Genomic DNA, 22538 nt, shown 5'->3' with positions numbered 1-22538 from the left:
AACTGTCTTTGTCTCATCAAAGGAACCATTCCAATGTTTAAGTGATTTAGGAATATCACTAGATGGCTGGACAGGGATCTGAATCACAGTCTTTCAAAGCTGAATCCAGTATTCTACTTATTGGGCAACTTCACTCAGTACTGCATGCTGTGACAGCAGCAAGTCTACAAATATAGTTGTATTTTTACAAAGGGTGTGATGTCCATGACTGATACCTTCATTTCTGGTAAGTACACCACTCTGTGATGTTGGAACACACTAGAATGATGAAGCTAGCGCGATGGAAACTACTGAGTGACACTGGATTATATTATGGCAAATGAGAACATTAGTTATGGTTCAACACACTACATTATGCATAACATTCTCTAATTTCATGAAGTGTTTGCAAGATGTGTTCTCTGGATGCTGACTCCTGAAAGGAAAACACAATGTGCTGTTGCATGTGAACAACTTCTGCAGCAAAATGATCTATGCTGGCTTAGCAAGAATTATTACTTGGGAAAAGATGAGTTCACTAATACCAAGCAGACATGAAAAGAGCAAGGAAGGAATGGAGCCAAAACTTACAGAAATTCCAAACACATTCACCAGCATATACGGTTATACTGATACACCTTCAGGTTGATTAAAATCATTAGCACAAATACATGTCACAAGGAATGACTATCACTAGTGTATCACACTTTGGCTTCCAATAAAATCAAAATGGTTTGAATTTTGTCTGCAAGTGTTCTGACAGAGCACGGCCTGACAACTGCGATGTCATAGAACTGAAGTCTGAGTGTCTTTGGCATTCATCACACCCACTAGACCTTTCCCACACAGTTACTATATAGGTGTACTGTGCAAAGAAGCAGCAGAAGGCGCCAAGTTCCATATGGCATACCAGTGGTTGTACTGATTGCCAAACAATTTTTTTCTAGGGGTCCATAAGCACTCTGTACAACATGGATGGCATCAACATAAACTGCGACTGTGAAAAAGTGATATTTTACTTCACTGGGAGCCATCAATGTGCATTACAAATTTTTACTTACTGCAGTGAAACATAGATTTTTAATGTGGAAACCACTGAAAAACTGAGTGTTGGTAAGTGAGTAATGGAGAGCTGCGTGTTGGAAATTATTAGCATGGAGAGGAAAAAACCAAACATTTTGATCAGAGAATAAACTGGATTGGAAGGCATAACTACGAATGTAATGAAAATGAAAGGGTTGAGAAGAACATCACTCAGGTGAAAGGATTGTCAGTAGACCAAAGTAGTATACTGTTGGATGCCAACAGAAAAGAATTTACTTAGATCCTGACCAAATGGATGGTGGATGACATTACAAAACACATAGGAGCAAAATGGATGTGTAAAGCTGAAGTGTGTAGCACATGGAAAATTCTAAAGTGGCCTATAGACTGTCAATAACATTGGGCAGTAACATTTTGCAATATATTATATTGATGGTTGGCTCCGCCAGTCAAGTGATATTGTGAAAACTACATGTCAAATATCCGAGTTGAAAAGAAGGTGGGTATGGACACCAGCTGTTAATCTGCCCCTGGACTGGCTTTGCGCCCTTGAAAATAAAAGAGGAGTGTAGATTGCTGAAGGAGTGGTATCAGATGAGAGGATGACTGACACATGAAAATTTACTAAGCATCTTGAGGATACATGAATCAAATGCTTATGGATGCTTGCTAATTTGACATACTTCTGCAATATATTGTGCTATATATTCAGGCTCCAGACAGCAAAGTGATATTTAAGTAGAAAGACATTCATTTGTGAGATGCTAGTCCTGCAAGTTAGCACCTGTCAATTATCTCACTTTATTTGGCTACATGAAATTCATTTTAAGATGTAAAATCCCCAAGTGTAATATCACCACAGTCTATAAAGCCTAATTGTGATAGAAATGTACAAAACTATTCAGAAATCTTGAAACATTATGTAAAGGTAAGGAAAGGTGTATATACAGGGCTATTACAAATGATTGAACCGATTTCATAAATTCACTGTAGCTCCATTCATTGACATATGGTCACGACACACTACAGATACGTAGAAAAACTCATAAAGTTTTGTTCGGCTGAAGCCGCACTTCATGTTTCTGCCGCCACAGCACTCGAGAGCGCAGTGAGACAAAATGGCGACAGGAGCCGAGAAAGCGTATGTCGTGCTTGAAATGCACTCACATCAGTCAGTCATAACAGTGCAACGACACTTCAGGACGAAGTTCAACAAAGATCCACCAACTGCTAACTCCATTTGGCGATGGTATGCGCAGTTTAAAGCTTCTGGATGCCTCTGTTAGGGGAAATCAACGAGTCGGCCTACAGTGAGCGAAGAAACGGTTGAACGCGTGCGGGCAAGTTTCACGCGTAGCCCGCGGAAGTCGACGAATAAAGCAAGCAGGGAGCTAAACGTACCACAGCCGACGGTTTGGAAAATCTTACGGAAAAGGCTAAAGCAGAAGCCTTACCGTTTACAATTGCTACAAGCCCTGACACCCGATGACAAAGTCAAACGCTTTGAATTTTCGGCGCAGTTGCAACAGCTCATGGAAGAGGATGCGTTCAGTGCGAAACTTGTTTTCAGTGATGAAGCAACATTTTTTCTTAATGGTGAAGTGAACAGACACAATGTGCGAATCTGGGCGGTAGAGAATCCTCACGCATTCGTGCAGCAAATTCGCAATTCACCAAAAGTTAACGTGTTTTGTGCAATCTCACGGTTTAAAGTTTACGGCCCCTTTTTCTTCTGCGAATAAAACGTTACAGGACACGTGTATCTGGACATGCTGGAAAATTGGCTCATGCCACAACTGGAGACCGACAGCGTCGACTTCATCTTTCAACAGGATGGTGCTCCACCGCACTTCCATCATGATGTTCGGCATTTCTTAAACAGGAGATTGGAAAACCGATGGATCGGTCGTGGTGGAGATCATGATCAGCAATTCATGTCATGGCCTCCACGCTCTCCCGACTTAACCCTATGCGATTTCTTTCTGTGGGGTTATGTGAAAGATTCAGTGTTTAAACTTCCTCTACCAAGAAACGTGCCAGAACTGCGAGCTCGCATCAACATTGCTTTCGAACTCATTGATGGGGACATGCTGCGCCGAATGTGGAAGGAACTTGATTATCGGCTTGATGTCTGCCGAATCACTGAAGGGGCACATATCGAACATTTGTGAATGCCTAAAAAAACTTTTTGAGTTTTTGTATGTGTGTGCAAAGCATTGTGAACATATCTCAAATAATAAAGTTATTGTAGAGCTGTGAAATCGCTTCAATCATTTGTAATAACCCTGTACATATTAAATGTTGAAACTGCATTTTATCTGATTTAGAAGGGATTTCTTGCCCTTGTAAAATGTTCAAAAATGTTGGCTCCAGTAGCTCATCAGCACCAACTTCACTTTTCATTGCACTGGTAATTCTTTTCACTCCCTTCCTATAATTCGTCTGCAATGAATTTAACTTCTTAAATAATATAAGCTTATCTGTTTTCAAATACATTTCTCCATATTTCGACAACTAATCATAGTTCTCGGTCTTCTTCTTATGGTTACTACACTCATTCGAGTTGACACATAATAAGGATGGCCATCCCTGTAGAGTTCCAATAATTCTAACATGAACATGTGTTCCACTGATTTTGAAGCTATATCCACAATTTGATTTAGACAGCACATCAAATAATGCAAAATAAATAAACTGAGTTGACAAAGATATACAATGTAGTCAGAAACTATGCAGTCCAGCCAGTTTGTGCATTTAAAATTCAATTTCAGTAGATCTGTCACACGAGCTTCCAGGCTCATCCACAGACAGTTGATAATATTGCATCTTGTGAAATACTGCACAATATTACTGAGAGTCTAGGGGTTGCCTAAGGGAAGCCTTTCCAGCAGTCGATTCTGAATGACTTATGATGACATTTATTAAAAGCTGAAGCCTAATATATCAATGAAAATAATCAGTTTTTGAAATTACAATGTAATTGGGTAGACAAAAAGTCTATGCACCAAGCAGCACACTAGAACACACATATAAGGGTACTGAAATTTCCAAGCTTTTGGAGCCAGTGGTTCCTTCTTCTTGCAGAAGGGTAAGGACGAGGGGTGAAGAAAAAGAACTGGTCAGGCTTAGGAATTGAGGCAAGTTTGGAAAAGACACCTAGAATCCTGGGTCAGGAGAGAGCTACCAGATGGGATGAGAAAGAAAGACTGATTGTTGGAGAATGCATTGAACGAGGTTTGAAAACCTGAGAGCTTAAAAGTGGAAGATAGGGCAATATAGGGGTTACTGACACAACATTGTCCACACGTTAATAAGGACATGTGAGACAGAGGTGGGGGGGGGGGAATAGATGCCTCAGAAAATATTAGATACATAAAACTAAAAGGGAGTGAAGAAATTAATATTGAGACCAACAAATTGATGTATATTAATACCAGGTGGGTGACGAGAACCAAGGACATGGTGTAATGCCAGTTCCCACCTGCGAGGTGTCTGGTGTAAGAATCCAGATAACACATTTGGCGAAAGAAGTCACTGAAGTCAGGACTATTATTTGTAGATAGTGGAATAGTGTTTACCTAACAGTTGATACATGTCATGTATCGTTTCACAGGTGGCTCTCCGTTTGATAGTATATGTTTTTCCAGTTACAGGTCTGGTATATGTGGTTGTAGGAGAGTGCATAGGTCAAGTCTTACAGTGGGGCAGTCACAGGTGTAGCAGCCACAGTGTAGGGTAATGGGTGCAGATGGAGCATAGGGTCTGACAAGGATACTGTGGAGATTGGGAGGGTGGAAAAAGGCTATTCTAGATGTGACGGGCAAAATGTCTGACAAAATGGACCTTATTTCACAGCATATTTTTAGGTGACTAATACATTCAACATCAGGGTAATACTGAATGACAATAGGTGCACTACTAAGTCATTTTTTGTCAGCATCAGCAGTACCAGGACTGGACATGATGAACTGGGAAATCTGCTTTTGAGCTAGGCTGGTGGTGTGTTGCTATAAAGAGTCTCCATCTGAACAAATATATTTGACTCAAATGCTGAGGCTGTATGGCAGGGAATGTCTGACATCGAAAGGATAGAAACCTTCAAAATATGTTGTTTGTTAGGAGGTTTAATGTGAACAGAAGTGTGTAGCTGACCCTCAGTGAGGATGAGGTCAACATAAAGGAAAGAGGCATGGGATTCAGAATATGACCATGTAAAACTTAATTGGAAGAATGTGTTTGGAGAGTCCAATAATTTTAACAGGTCAGCCTCACCATGAGTCCATATGGCAAAAATGTCATCAATCTATCTAAACCAAAGATGTCATCATTTGGACAGGACTTCCCTGGGATACATAAGCCTTCAGCTCCTGGTTTGAGACAAGAATATATACAGGTCTGTCACACAGTCCAATCCCAGTTGAATTTGAGATATGGATATGGTTGTGCTAATTAGAAATATTTTATTATTTACAATCTGCTTCTTGTAGATGGGAAATGGCTCTCATGTCAACATTTGTATATACTTCTTAGCTACCTAAATGCATGTATTAATGCTTCCAAAATACATTAAAATACAAAGCATTCTTTTACTTCTTCTGCTGAATCAAAATTAAGTACTAGCTAACTATTATATTACCGTGATTAATACATCAGGATGTATGTTGGGTATTTCTGCAGCCATCAAATGCCTATCCTCTTGACGAGAGAAGTCACCAGTGTACAAGATCTAAAACAAAACATAATACTTCTCATTAATTATGATGCCAAAAATGCTCTGATTTAATAACCTGAAACTAAAAGAGAAAGAATACTGTTCATTATCTAGATGAGACTGTAAAACATCACTAACTTTAGGATTTTTATTTCAGTTAAATTAAAACAATGTTTGTAGCAGGTTACAAATTTTGCACTGTTCCATGAAGCTTTCAATGCAGCAACACACAAATGGATCTGTTCTATTCAGGTCACTGTTACTGCAAATAGTAAAATTGCCTCTGTTAACTAAAACAATTCTACAAAACTTCTGACACACTTGCCATTATTGAAATACATTTCAGACTATGATTAGCAGCAAAACAAAACAGATCAAAAATCTGAAGTTTCTATAGAAACAGACATCACGAATATCACCCTTGATAAATGTCAAGTTTTATGAATTACAGGGAGTGGCGAGTGGCAGACAGGCATTTTTGAAAGTAAACTAAGTTGTTGGACAATGTCCTTCATCAGCTTTAAGAAAACACACACACACACACACACACACACACACACACACACACACACACACACACACACACGTTCTAGTAACCAGAATCCGACACAAACAAAAGATGCAGGTTGACCAGCCGAGGGCCCCCTGTGAGTGCTGATAGGCTGGCACGGTGGGCATGGCCTGCACACATCGCTATGGTGGTGACAGCAGAGTTCACAGGTCATAGGGATGCTGCCTAGTGGCTCTCAGATACGTCCATGCCTTCTGGCGGACTGTCCATATTGTCGGACTGGGATACCAGACATATTATATGTGCGCAATTTACACTCACGTGGCCACTGTTGTCTTGAGGTACTGAGGAGCCAACAGTCGTGTGTGTGTGTGTGTGTGTGTGTGTGTGTGTGTGTGTTTCTTCAATATGATGGACTTTGTTCAAATGCACTGCCAGCCCTCAACGCCTTTTCTACATGGTGAGTAGTGATTTATCCAATTCATATTGTTGTTATTACATTCAGGGCTTCCACTGCATTATGACTTGAGATACATACATAAGATCTGGCAGCTTTACTGCCTACAATTTATCACTGTCAACAGTGTACAAGCCAATCGCATCACTCACTCTCAGCTGGTTCAATAGACTATAATTTATCTCCTACAGAAACAACATATGTGACCTGGAGCAATATTGTTTTGCATGACACAGTATCGCCTATGACTAGATACTGCATTCACACACTAGTCAATGAAGAAACAGTTTAAAACATCACCAAGAGTTAGCAATCGGACATATCACTGCTAAATTTCCTTGTTCATCAAAACAAAATCCAAAATGATTTCTTGATTTGGGAATATTTAACAGTACAATTTTTAATGCCTGTAATAATGTTCACAGTAATTTATTCCTCTCTACAGTAATTTATTTCCCTCTAATGCAGTTAAGCACATGGAGTCACTCAGTTCATATTTGTCTCCCCTCACTGTCATAACAACTGGGTACATATCAACCAGGTTTATGATTGATCTAATCTTCCTCTTCCACTACTGTGAAAGGGATTAAGAGATTTGAAAGGTAGTTTTTCTCCTACTTTTAAATGTTTCTATTAGTAATACTATACTTGGAATTCTGCATACTGAGAGAAATTCTTTCTCCTTGTAATTTTAAAGTCACATAAATTTGTTGATGAGTTCTTTATAGACAACTGTCACTGCATATCAAAATTCATTTTACAGTTAATTACTATTTGCTACAATTTACTTGAAACATAACCATTCATTTCAACTTGGTAAGATATCTGATAGACATACCATTTTCAAAAATTAGTTGTTATTTCCTCTGAAGGTAAGTTACATGCCACAGGTCTCTCACTAGGACATAATCTAATACTTGCCATCATGTAAGAAGATTCACATGCTTTTTCACCACACATACAATGCAGACCTGCGTGACAGCAAAGAAGATAATGCTGTCTTATATATCTTACATATCCCCTTACCGAACTATGGAAAATCCAGGATGGAATAATGACAATATTATGAAAAGCATAGATTGCTACTCACAATATAGTGGAGACGTTAAGTCACAGACAGGCACAACAAAAAGACTACTAAACCTGTAAGCTTTTGGCCAAAAGGTTTTCTGTCATCACGTGGCTTGATGGGCCTATTCTTTTTTTTAAGGTACCTTAACTGGTGAAGTGTATCTTAATAGGCTACAAACATCAATTTTACCTGCCATCTGAGAGGTGTTTGGAAATGAAAGATTTTACCTACAACAAGACAGCACTCCATCTCACTACCACAGAGATGTCAGAGCCTACTTGGATGAAAATCTACGTGGACGATTCATAGCTGCTGAGTACCTACCAGCCTCCAGCCCTTACACCTCTTGACATTTATCTATGTGTGACCTTGGAAAATGAAGTTTATCAACAGAAGCCAGCTATACTGAACCTGATATGAGAAACCATCCAGATGTCCTGCGGGGCTATCATATTGGCAAGGCTGACACTGTACTTCAGTCAACAGTTCAGTGGCATCAATGTCGTTCGATTGCTAATGCAGGTCACTTTGAACACACAAAATAACCAAATAACCCCCCTCGCCCACCAATGCAACAACTGTACAGTAATGTCACTCTGTTCCATTAATATTGACTATCAAATAGTGTCTACATTTTTCTGGACCCCTTTGTATACCTGTGTGTGTGTGTGTGTGTGTGTGTGTGTGTTTTGTCTACTTCAGGAAAAGGGCTTCTGGCCTAATGCTTACTTATTTAGCAGTCGTTTTGATGTGCCTGTCTGTGACTCAACATTTCCACTATATGGTGAGTAGCAGTCCCTTCTTTTCATTATATTGTCATATTGCTTTACTATTATTCTCTGTGTTTATTTCTGTCCAATGTTGGCCATGTCATCTTTCTATTATCCCATTTTTTCCCTCCTTTACACAAGAAGATTGTTCCAAATGCTCAAGATAAGGATCTTAATAGATGTAGCTGCTGTTAGTTTTGCTACACAGGATGATAAGTCGATACTTTTTATTTATCTGAAACTAACACAATACTTACATCAAGAAAAACCTCTCTTGTGTTTCCTTTTCTTCATTAGATTTGAATACAAGACATTTGTTTAGATTTAAAAAAAGTTGATAATTACTTCACCTTCACACCAGCAATCTCTATCATAAACATGGCAGCACCAAGAACATGTCCTGCATTGTAGGCCCAAAATTTTATTCCATATACATCCTTTTCTTCATGGAAATTTATTGTTTCAATTTTATCCATGCTAGCTTCAAGATCTGCTTCAGTATACAACATTTGTTCTGTGGCTATATTGCTAAAAAGAAAAAAAATACAAAAATAAATTAGAAAGGCTTAACACTTCACCTTTACTGTCAATTTTTTGTGCTGCACAATTAATTTTCAGGAATTTTTTTCCACTGACAAATGTGAGGTCTGTCCAAAAAATTCCAGAACTTTGTTCTCAAAATGTTTTTACGCATATCTTGTACATATCGTGAATGGTCTCCTTTGAAATACTCTCCTCCAGAACTGATACACTGCTCCCAATGCCATTTACACTTCCGGAAGCATTCTTGGTGGGAAGTGCCATTTGCAAATTTTCATTTATCTTGTTTATCATTGCAAATTTTCATTCTTCCAATGGGCTTTTCAGCTTCAGAAATAAAAAAAAGTCTGCAAAGGCCTGGTCTGGAGAGTCTGGAGGATGAAGCAGCACAGTGATTTCGTCTTTTGTGAAGTCATGCACCAACAGGAATGAATGTGTGGGTGTGTTAACATGATGCAAGAGCCATGAATTGTCTCGCCACACTTCAGGCTGTTTCCTTCTCACATTTTCTAGCAGACATTGCAACACGTCTCGATAGTACCATCAATAAACAGTCTGTCCCTGTGGCACAAATTCATGACGAACTAATCCTTCAAAAAACCATCAGCATGGCTTTCACATCTGACCAGACCTGCCAAACTTTTTTTGGTCTTGGAGAACCTTCCCTCACCCAATGTGAAGAACGAACCTTGGTCTCGACATCTTAACCATAGACCGACACCTCATCACTGGTTATGATTCTCTTAAGGAACATCTCATTCTCATTTGCATGACCTAAAAGCTCTTCACAGACTGCAAGGCAAAGGTCTTTCTGGTCTAGACTCATGAGCCGTGGGACGAACATGGCAGCAACATGATGCATTCCAAGAGGCTGTGTCAGGATTTCATGACTTGAACCAACTGAAATGTTACAGTCTTCTGCAATCTCTCAGTCAGTTAGTCTTCAATTGGCATGCACAACTTTGTTGCCTTTCCTGACACGAGTGTCCTCAGTAGATGTTGAAGAGAGCCCTGAATGAGAGTCATCTTACGTCTGTCTGGCCATTTTTAAACAATGTGAACCATTCGTAAAACCAAGTATGGCTTAAGTACTCATTGCTATAGGGTTCATGCATCATTTGGTGTGTCTCTGTACGGGTTTTCTTGAGTTTCACACAAAATGTAATGCCAACGGTTCCCTCCTTTAACTCTGTCATCTCGAAATTCATATACTGTGCAACACAACATTCTACTCTATACACAGCACGGAACAATAACTAACAGACATACAATAATGAAACTTCCAGCACCTATACATTAAAACACTGGCATGTGCAGGGATGCCAACAGCATATCACTTCAACACACCATTGGGACAAAATTACGGATGCTCCGGAATTTTTTGAACAGGCCTCATAAATGAGAACTCTGAATATAGTACCTGATCAAAATGATTGGACACCTATATGTGGATATTAATATGGGGCATGTTCACTCTTGAACTTGTTGAACTCTGCTGAGGATACTTCCAATGAGGTGTCTGAATGTCTACGGAGGAATGGCAGCACATTTTTCCTCTGGAGCCGAAACCAGAGAAGGTAGTGACACAGGACGCTGGGGTCTGGACCAAACTAGATGCTCTCACTTACCACAAATGTCTTTCCCTAGGTTCATTTCAGGACTCTGGGCAGCCCAGTCAATTTTAGGAATGTTGTTATCTGCAAATCATTGCCTCACAGACGCTGCTTTATGACAAGGTGCATTACCATACGGACACAATCATCGTTTCTGAACTGTTTGTCTGCTGTACGCAGTACACAATGCTATGAAATGTATTCACATCGTCCCAGACTTACCAATTTCTTAAGCACAATAAGTGGATCACACCCTAAACATGAAAAACATCCCCATACCATAACACCACATCTTCCTCAATTCACTGTTGGCAACACACACCACAGCAGGTAAAGTTTGCCAACTAAAACAATTTCATTGGATTGCCATTGGATATAGTGTGATTCATCACTCGAAAGCACTTGTTTCCTGTCATCTACTGTCCAGTGGCATCACTCTTTACACCATCTCAAGCGTTGCCGAGTACCATCTACAGAGATGTTTGGGTATGAGAAGCTGCTTGACCATTGTACCTGGTTCTTTTTAACTTCCTACACACACTCATTGTGCTAGCTGGACTGCCAGTACCAGTTTGGAACTCACAAATGGTTCCTTCACTGATTTCAAATGATTATTTACAATCACCCTTGTTAAAGCTTGACAGTCCCTGACTGTCAGTAAATGTGGTCTGCCTGGTCTTGGTTTAGCAGTGGTTGTTCCTATGCTTTTCCAATGCACAGTCACATCACCAACAATCAACTTGAGCAGCTTTAGAAGGGTTTAAATGTCCCTGATGGATACGTTACTCAGGTGATACCCTATGACTAGTCCACATTTGAGGTCACTAATCTCTACTGACTTACCCCATGTATTATCAATGCTTCTCTACTGAGAACACAATACTGCCCCCCTCCCCCCATCTCCTTTTATACTGTAAGGGCCACCTCTTGTGACTCATAACATCTAGTAATTGATTCCACATCATATAGGTGTGTCCGGATACTTTTGATAAGATAATGTATGTCATACGTGTCACCTGCATCTGGCAGCACTACGGAACACGGAGGCAGAATTATGGACAATACCACTTGCCAGCTACTGACAAACTTTACAATTGTTAATCATCATACACTGGAAAAGGTAACATTATGTTGAAATCACACAAATGTTTTACATAAACATGATGGAAGCTGAGTAGTTTTCATTGCATAGGTTTTCGTGGTTCAAAGCCATTTTAATGTTAAAATGCTAATTACATATTATGAAGGGATATTAGGCCTGAAACTGAAATCAAATTGACTACAGAAGTAAGAGTGCATACTCTACAAAATATTGAGTTTTTATGTCTTTCAGTTTTATGAGGTGCATTCAAGTTACAATACCTACTTTTTTTTTATCACAAACTAATCACATGAAAACAGTGAAACTTGTGTCACTTCTTGAAGCTGTACACGTTTTTCACAATGTAAATGCCATGATCTCAAGGCCATTGTGAACGCTTCTTTAGGAGTCAGATCTGACTGCTGGAAAATCGTTGATGCGACAGTAGCATGGCTAGTAAATATGCAGTCACTGAGAGTATCTTTTATCGTTGGAAACAGCCTAAAGTCACTACGAGTCAGGTCAGATGAGTAGGGAACATGAGAAATAATTTCAAAGTTGTTGTCATGAGGAAACTGCAGAGTCACTTTTGTTCGATATGATGGTGCACTGTCTTGATAAAAGGGCACACACGCAGCTTTTTCCAGACATATTTCATACAATGCTGAAAGGAGTTTGTTCTTCAAAATATATTGGTAGGATGTACCTGTCAGGTAGTGCCTTTTGTAACACCAATGAGTAACAGTTACGCCGTAGCTGCCCCAGAACATGGCCACCATCATTATTTCAGCACTTTGCTAACACCGAATTTTTTTGGTGGCAGTGAGTGTGTACGCTTCTACTGAGTTGACTGGTGCTTTTTTTCAGGATCAAAAAATGGCATCCATGTCTCATCCACTGTCGCAATTGATAAAGAAAATCCCATTCATGCCATCGTCATGCATCAGCACTGCCTGGCAATATGGCATGTACATAGTCTTGGGGTCACCGCCAGCATTCGTGGCTCCCACTGGAGAACACTTTATGCATTTTCAGGTCTTCATGCTGGATTGTGTGCACAAATCCTACGGAAATGCCTACTCTGGAGGCAATGTGTTTCACATTGATTCGGCAACCCTCCAAAGCAACTTTCTCCACCTGCTCAATCACGTTGTCAGACTGGCTGGTGCGAGGCCAAGAATGTCTTGGTTTGTGGTCAAACAATACTCTGTCTTTTCTGAGCTATCACACCCATGAATGCACATTAGACACATCCATGACACCATCTTACTTAACAGGCGATGAATTTCAATCATTGTCATTCAACGAAAATATAGAAAACCAATGATTACATGCTGTTCTTGTAATGAAAATGTCATTATTTTAAGTATTAAAGACAATCCTCACTCATTCTGGTGCCACTAGAGTTCTGAGTGCTGTACAGTGCTCTTTGTAATGCATTCACAATGAGTGCACAAATATTTTAAAAAACAAATTGCATGTTTCTATCTGTTTCTAGTCCTGAGAAAAAAAAATTGAAGGCATTGTAACTTGAATGCACCTTGTACGAAAACTACCATGTTCACTCTACAATCAGGCGATAAGAAACTGTTCTGCGAACATTTTAAGGTGATTTCAGTTTCATCTATATAAACTGCAGCTCAAGCAGTAACTGTGTCTACATCTACATACACAGGGTGGAGAAAAATAGTGTCACAAAATTTTAACCCTGATTAGCTGATGCCAGAAGGAACCAAAATCACTAATGCTGGATAGGTCGACAACACAACATTTTTAAACTATGGAAACATGGCGCCAAACGCTCTGATTGGCCGTGGGATTGCCCTGTTGCCATTCCCTTGGTTGATGGGCAGCACTATGGTTGTTGGTTCACACATACAAATGTTCACCGTCCTGTCACTGCCTCAACGAGATATGCATACATGTCGAATACGTCACCTCCCATACCTGCAAACATTTACATTAATTCACTGGCAACTTGGTGAAACAGGCTCGTTAGCGGGACATCATGGTGATGCTGGATGACCTCAAACACGAGGGGATGCCGCATTTGAAGAGACTGTTCTCAAGCGCTTCGAGGAAGCACCTATGACAAGTACTGAAGCGGTCGGACACGACATGGGGGTCACTCATTGGTTAGTCTGGAAGGTTCTGAGGGATGGCAGCCAGTATTCATCTAGTTTCCACCCTGTCCAAGACTTAAATTCTGCAGTGGACTATGAACACAGGCTAGGGTTTTGCCGGTGGTTTCTGTGACGTGTTGCATGAGATCCCAACTTCCCCACCATTGTGTTGTTAACCGATCAGTGCACCTTCCATCGGGGTGACCTTCACAACACTCCAAACATTCATTACCAGGCAAGGGGAGATTGTCGCGTCACGTGTGTCCACAGACACCAGGAACAATTTTCGCTCCAAATCTGGGCAGGCATTGTGGGTGACCATCTGATTGGGCCGGTCTGTCTACCTCCTTGACTTATTGCGGCAAATTACCTTCACTTTTTGCAAGGAACTCTACCCAGCCTGCTGGAAGATGTTCCCCTGGACATACAGCTGTGCATGTGGTTGCAGCATGATGGGGTATCCGCACATAACAGTTGTGCTGTGCACAGATATTTAAATGAACTCTTCGATGGTTGGGTAATTGGCAGAGGTGCTCGTAGGACATGGCCCCCACGATCACCAGACCTCACGCCATCAGACACTTTCCTCTGGGGATTCTTCAAGATTCTAGTTCACCCAACCAGATGCCAGCTACCTAGAAACGAAGAGGAATTAAAGAAAGGCATTCAACATGCTGCCAAGCACATCAGGGAAATGCCAGGAATCTTTGAAAGAGTTCGGCAAGAAACCATCTGATGTTACCAAGTTTGTGTTGCGCCAGAGGGTCACCAGTTTGAGCACCTGCTTTAAGCAAACACTGTTCTAGATACAGAAAAGACCGTTTTCAGGGCCGACACAATTTGTGAAAGACTATCTGTAAGCAAACAAATGGCTGTTGATGAGTTTGTTCCCAGTATGTCTTATCATGAAACTACAATGGATGTGTCGGGATCCTGGTGGATTCGCTCCCAGGCCCCCAGAGGGGAAGGCTGGGATGCTACCACCGAATGTGCGCGCCACCTTGGATACATCACGATCTCTAGAAAGCAAAGCATTCACAGTCATGCATTGTCCAGAGCATCTGGTAACAGGGCAATCCTGTGGCCAATCGGAGCGTGTGGCGCCAAGTTTCTGTAGTTTAAAAATTATGCGTTGTCGACCTACACAACATTAGTAATTTTGGTTCCTATTGGCATCAGCTATCCAGGGTTAAAATTTCGTGACACAATTTTTTTTCCACCCTGTATACCACTCAAACTACTGTGAAGTGAAAGGCAGAGGGTACATACTATTTTAGATCATTGTAATTTTTTCCCATCCCATTCACATATGGAGTGTGGGAAGATTCACTGCTTAAATGCCTCTGTGCACACTGTAATTAGTCTAACCCAATCTTTGCTGTTTCTGTCGGAGTGATTCTTAGGAGGATGAAGTATATGCCTACATTCTTCACTTAATGCTGGTCCCTGAAACTTTTTAAGTAGGCTTTTATGGGATCATTTTCCCAGTATCCTGTTAATGAACTCAAGTCTGCCACCCACTTCACCTATGACTGTGCCTATGGTTCATTCGAACCCACATCCCTACAAACTGTTAAGGTCCCTGGTAATGATCAAACTTGTTTGTCAAATTTGCTTCTCCCCATTCACAAGATTATTAAACAAACATGAAGATTCATCAACAAAGTTTGTCAAATTTAACCTCACTTTTGAAGCATTTGCCACAAAGTATTTTGACACTAGTGGCAATGATTACCAGTTCAAAGTATTTCTTGCATTAACTTTAGCATGGTGTATAAAGAAGAAAAAGAAAACAGCCACTAGTCCAGTGAGTGGTTGACATTAACAGATAACATTACCCATGAAAATCAAATGACAGTCATTAAAATACCACAACATGCAAACATATACGTCGTCCTTGGAAGAACTGGAGAGCTTCGATTCTTTTATTTTCTTCCACTTCCAGTTGTGAATAGAATATTGATTATTTTCTTACATCTTCCTGTAACCTATGTCTAGAAAAGATGCAACACCTCTACCACTTCCATAATTGTCAGTGCTCTTTTGTTTTTACCCATACACTGTTGATTATATTTTCCACAATTGTGGAAACTCAGGGGACAGTAAGAGAAACTCTATCCTGCTAAACGCGCATACTGAAACATCAACACAAACAACATCCTCCACTTTGTCAAATCAGCCATCAGTTATCATTTATATCACACATTCTATGTTTGGTAAGCACATCAGTCACACACTGCCAAACCATTTTACAACAGTTGTGATATTTGACCTTTTTTTAATCACTCAGATATTTGAGTGATCTTCCAACTATAGCTTATTGATATTGTAGTCATAGGATAGTATTGTTCAACATTTTGTGAAGTGTACAAGACTATTAGTACTGTCTGCCAGGCCATTAGTATACAACATGAACAGCAGAGTTCCCCTGGGTACACCTGAATTTACTTCTACTCCAGTCCACGAGTCTTGTTCCAAGATAACAAGATGTCTCCTCTCTAGCAAGAAATCCTCAATTCAGTCGCAAATTCCGTGTGATACACTGCACAACTGTCCTTAGTTAATACGTGTAGATGTAGACTGAGTTAAATTCTTTTCAGAAGTCAGAAAATATTGCATCAAGTGATTAACACAATCCATGTCATGTAAGAAAAGTATGAGTCGAGTTTCACATTATGAATGTTTGCAGAATACAGGTGGGTTGACACAGAAGAGGTAATTCTGCTTAAACAATAGAAAATCCATGATGGAATAATGACAATATTATGAAAAGGATAGATTGTAACTCACCATATACTGGAGATGGGAGATGCTGCATGAGAAGCAATCTGGCTAATGGGGTTAAGGGAGAGACTGTGGAGGGAAGGAGGAGGGATACCAGGGTAGGTGTGGGGGATGGTAAAGTGCTGCTAGTGCAAGGACACAGGACTTAGTGGGGACAGGATAGGGCAGCTAGGTGCAATTGGGTGGTTAGATGGCAGGTGGGGGAGAGTGAAAAAGGAGAGAAATAAAAAGAATGTGTGGGTGCATTGGTGGAATAGAAGGCCGTGTAGTGCTGGAATGGGAGCAGGGAATGGAGTAAGTGGGTGAAGGATAGTGACTATTGAAGGACGAGGTCTGACAGGGTTACAGCAATGTATGATGTACTGCAGGGAGAGTCACCACCTGTGCAGTTCTGAAAAGCTAGTGTTGGTAGGAAGGATCCGTATGGTGCACGCTGCGAAGCAGTCAATGAAGTGAAGAATGTTGTGTTGGCCAGAGTGCTCAGCGACAGGGTGGTAAAGTTGATTCTTGGCGACAGTTTGTCGGTAGCCACTCATGCAGACAGACAGCTTGTTGGTTGTCATGCCCACGTAGAATGCAGCACAGTGGTTGCAGCTTAGCTTGTATATCAGATGACTGGTTTCACAGGCAGCCCTGCCTTTCATGGGATAGGTGACACTTGTGACTGGACGGGAGGTGGTGAGAGGATGTATGGTACAGGCCTTGGATTTAGATCTATTACAGGGATGTAACATATTCCAGAGATATGAGTAATGAGGCAAGGGGTGGGAACAGATATTCCTCATTTCAGGGAATGACAAGAGATACACTACATGATCAAAAGTATCCGGACACCACCAAAAACATACACTTTTCATATTAGGTGCATTGTGCTGCCACCTAATGCCAGGTACTTCATATCAGCGACCTTAGTAGTCATTTGACATTGTGAGAGAGCAGACTGGGGTGCTCCATGGAACTCATGGACTTCGAACGCGGTCCACACCCCTAAACATCCCTAGGTACACTGTTTCCGATGTGATAGTGAGGTGGCAATAAGGGATATTTACAGCACAAAAGTGTACATGCCGACCTCATCTGCTGACTGACAGAGACAGCCAACAGTTGAAAAGGGTCATAATGTGTAACAGGCAGACATCTATCGAAAACATCACACAGGAATTCCAAACTGCTTCAGGATCCACTGCAAGTACTATGACAGTTGGGCGGAAGGTGGGAAAACTTGGATTTCATGATCGAGCGGTTGCTCATAAGCCACACATCATGCTGGTAAATGCCAAACGACGCCTCTCTTTGTGTAAGGAGCATAAACACTGGATGACTGAACAGTCGAAACATTTTGTGTGGAGTGTCAAATCACGGTACACACTGTGGCGATCCGATGGCAGGGTGTGGGTATGGCAAATGCCCAGTGAATGCCATCTGCCAGTGTGTGTAGTGCCAAGAATAAAATTCGGAGGCGGTGGTGTTATGGTGTGGTCGTGTTTTTCAAGGAGGGGGCTTGCACCCCTTGTTGTTTTGTGTGGCACCATCACAGCACAAGCCTACATTGATGTTTTAGCACCTTCTTGCTTCCCACTGTTGAAGAGCAATTCGGGAATGGTGATCGCATCTTTCAACAAGATTCAACACTTGTTCCCAATGCACGGCTTTTGGTGGAGTGGTTACATGACAGTAAAATCCCTGTAATGGACTGACCTGCATAGAGTCCTGACCTGAATCCTACAGAACACCTCTGGCACGTTTTGGAACACCGACTTCGTACCAGGCCTCACCGACCGACATCGATACCTCTCCTCTGTGCAGCACTCCATGAAGAATGGGCTTTCATTCCCGAAGAAACCTTGCAGCACCTAACTGAACGTATGCCTGTATGCTGTCATCAAGGCTAAGGGTGGGCCAACACCATATTGAATTCCAGCATTACTTATGGAGGGCGCCATGAACTATTAAGTAATTTTCAGCCAGGTGTCCAGATACTTTTGATTACATAGTGTAGCTGAAACCTGGCAAAGCATTAAATTTGCGGGCAGGCTGTGGAAGACAAATGAGACCAGTCCCATCTTATATGAACAACCAGAATTACCATTACTGAAAAGACATAAATGTTCATACAACCGATAATAAACATCAAATAACACAACCGGCTGGTGATAGCACTGCATGTAGTTTTCTCACACAGGATTATTCAGTCTCAAATTTTCAGGAACAAAAATAGTGTCACAGTGATTGAGATTTCTGATCAATATGAAGGATGCTGCAAGTTTTGGTTGGACTTGAACTGGCATTTTTCAGAACTTTGCCATTCATAGTTTCAACAAGATGTGTCATTATACACTGCAGATAAAGCAAAGATGGCAACACAAAAAAGGCTTCATAACTGGTTAGCTCCACATTTTGAGCTATTCCTGGAATCCAAGACAACCTGTTTATTTGCTTGTGATTATTTCTTTTGCTGTATGCCTGCTTTAAGAGCTATATATTCACAGGACACTGGAAAAATGAAGACACAAAATCAAGATACACCAGAGATGCTGCAAATTGGACGAGTGTCTATAGAGAGTAGAATATCATCCACAGGATGTAATTTCCAACATTCTATAAAAGACAAGTCATAATACTTACATTTTGGTGTATTTCTTTTAGTACTGCTGGGTTCGTCAAAAGGACTGTGCATATACACCTGGGCAATTTTAGATGGGGGAGGAAGGGGGGAGGAAAAATCCAGCCCCTGCACCACAACTTGGAGTGCCTTTGGGAGAAGAGGTATGTGGAGAAAGCAAATGCAACATCTCTCCCACAGTACAGGTATCATTCTGAATGCTTACGCACTTTGTGTAATAAAATAACTGTGAACTATGTGATCAAAAGTATCTGGACACCTGGCTGAAAATTACTTGCAAGTTCGTGGTGCCCTCCATCGGTAATGATGGAATTCAATATGGCGTTGGCCCACCCTTAGCCTTGAGGACAGCTTCCACTCTCACAGGCATACGTTAAATCAGGTGCTGGAAGGTTTCTTGGGGAATGAAAGCCCATTCTTCATGGAGTGCTGCACTGAAGACATGTATCGATGTTGGTCGGTGAGGTCTGGCACGAAGCTGGTGTTCCAAAACATCCCAAAGGTGTTCTATTGGATTCAGGTCAGGACTGTGTGTAGGCCAGTGCATTACAGGGATGTTATTTTCATGTAACCACTCTGCCACAAGCCATGCATTGGGAATGGGTGTTCAATTGTGTTGAAAGATGCTATCACCAACCCCCGATTGCTCTTCAACAGTGGGAAGCAAGAAGGTGCTTAAAACATCAATATAGGCTTGTGCTGTTATGGCGCCACAGAAAACAACAAGGGATGCAATCCCCCTCCTTGAAAAACACAACCACACCATAAACACCACTGCCTACGAATTTTACTGTTGGCACTAAAAACGCTGGCAGATGACGTTCACTGGGCATACTCTATAACCACACCCTGCCATGGGAATGCCACATTGTGTACCGTGATTTGTCACTGCACACAGAATTTTTACACTGTTCAAACATCCAATGTTTATGCTCCTTACACCAAGCGAGGTGTCATCTGGCAATTATGGGCAGGATGTGTGGCTTATTAGCAGCCACTTGACCATGAAATCCAAGTTTTTTCAACTCCCGCCTAACTGTCACAGTACTTGCAGTTGATCCTGATTCAGTTTGGATTCCTGTGTGACTGTTTGTATAGATGCCTGCCTATTACATATTAAAACCCTCTTCAACTGCCAGCAGTGTCAGTCAGTCAACAGAGGAGGTCAGCCTGTATGCTTTCGTCCTGTACATGTCCCTTCACGTTTCCACTTCTTTATCACATTGGAAACAGTGGACCTAGGGCCTAGGGATGTTTGAGAGTGTGGAAATCTCGCATACAGATGCATGACACAAGTGATATTCAACCACTTGATCCCGTCCAGAGTCCGTGAGTTCGGCAGAGCACCCCATTCTGCTCTCTCACGATGTCTAATGACTACTGAGGTCACTGATATGGAGTACCTGGCAGTAGGTGGCAGCACAATGCACCTAATATGAAAAGTGTATGTTTTTGGGGGTGTCCAAATACTTTTGATCACATAGTGTATGTCAGTGAAATGTAGCAAAGCATACAACAATGGCTATTATAATGATACTGCAAATAATACAGTGTGAAAGTTAAGATTAGCAATTACCGGACACAAAACACTATCAGCTCAAAGTCTTCTGATTTCTACCACTCATAAATATGGAGTTCAGACACCTAGACAAGGAGTGCACACTGTACCTATATTGTTGAGCACCTTGTAGTACTAAGAGGTACAGGCAAGTCAATTTTACATAATATTATTTATCTAGCTTTTACTTGTTTCATCACGCAAACTATAACACAAACTACTTCAATCAAACTCAAATCACTATTTTTAATGATAAAATCTCTAGTAAATATTCAGTGCTGACTCCAAAGATATGCTTAAAACATCTATACTGTAATTTATACGGAATTTGTGATAGGCCTATATATTTTACAGCTTAGTTAGAAGAATCTCGTGAATATGCATCATACCTCACTTTGATGTAATCAGAGAGAAGCCACCTGTAAATAGCTTTTGTGGCATGAGTCATGAAACATCGTCCTTTGAAACTTGTTTTCAACAGAAACCATGGCAGGGCACCGCAGTGGTCTAGATGAAAACTGGAAATAAGTGACAAAGCTTTGCACATATACACCTATTTCTAAAAATTAACTAAATGATCAAAATGTGGCATTTAAAATGAATCTCTCTCTCTCTCTCTCTCTCTCTCTCTCTCTCTCTCTCTCACACACACACACACACACACACACACACACACACAAGTTAAAAAAAGCCATGATTCACCACCATGAGTTCCTGATAAAAATTTATTTATTGTATTAAAATATACCTGATGAATGTCTGTGGACTGAAACTGGCTGTATAACACAGAAATTTTTTATCAGCAGCTGTTGGCAGTGAATCACTATGCTTTTCAAATACTTATGATTTTTTTTTTTTTGGGGGGGGGGGGGGGGGGGGGGGGCGCACGACCTCCTTAATCCTTTCAGACCCTCTAGCTACAGCTGTGTACATTAACTTTTACTGTGTCTTACCTGCAACAGAAGTATTTTTTCTGTGTGGAAACCTGAAGTACATACTTGTGAATGTACTGGTTGATTCACTTTTCCACAGTATAACTGCATGTAGTTATTGTTATTAAGCATGGTAATTACTAAATGATAATTTTACTGTTTATTAAAATAGAGACTATTTTGTAATTAGTTATTTTAGTCCATAAAATGAACCCAAGAGTACAAAGTATGTTTTGAAAACGGGTATAAATCTTGCATCTAAAACCATCAAAATTCTCCTAAGAGCATTACCACATAAAGAAATATTTTCTTTCCTCCAGAAAAATTCAGGACTAAAAGGGTTACAACACACATTACTGTCCATGGTGCAGTATCATATTCATTGAACAGTCATATATCCTACCAGTCACACAATCAAAAAGGGTTGCATTTAATTGAATAGACATTTAAACCTGCAGCTCTAAATATGCTAAAATAAATCTAATTTGTTGTTGCTTTATGTTCCAGCCCTATAACTGCAATATACAACCAAAATACAGAAAGCTGCTAACAATGATTTAATGAAAAATTGTTGCCATAATCATGCTTGATTACAGTTTTTCCTATCTTAAAATTCCTGAACACTTGATGACATCTACATTATTTTCACTTATAAAACATCAGAACTGATAGAAGAGAGAGCATGTGAAACAATTATAATTAGTCAATATGCAAGAAATTATACACTGAAGAAGAAGGGG

The 22538-nt window shown here is 40.6% G+C and overlaps 1 protein-coding gene across 2 annotated transcripts in view; it reads right to left on the bottom strand.

Annotated features, from left to right (window-relative positions):
- Positions 1-22538, bottom strand: part of LOC124795222 (cleavage and polyadenylation specificity factor 73) — an 83841-nt gene that overhangs the window by 46821 nt on the left and 14482 nt on the right. For both annotated transcript variants that reach the window (XM_047259140.1, XM_047259141.1), the window contains exons 5-7: positions 21256-21384; positions 8895-9072; positions 5660-5749 (exon numbers count right to left, since the gene is read on the bottom strand). In XM_047259140.1, the coding sequence (XP_047115096.1) occupies positions 5660-5749; positions 8895-9072; positions 21256-21384 (397 nt within the window). The remainder of the gene's footprint in view (positions 1-5659; positions 5750-8894; positions 9073-21255; positions 21385-22538) is intronic.

The sequence above is a fragment of the Schistocerca piceifrons genome, chromosome 4 (genome assembly GCF_021461385.2).
Source record: "Schistocerca piceifrons isolate TAMUIC-IGC-003096 chromosome 4, iqSchPice1.1, whole genome shotgun sequence".
Lineage (NCBI taxonomy): Eukaryota > Metazoa > Arthropoda > Insecta > Orthoptera > Acrididae > Schistocerca > Schistocerca piceifrons.
Note: the sequence above shows the minus strand (reverse complement) of the source record. Positions and strands in the feature narration are given on the sequence as shown.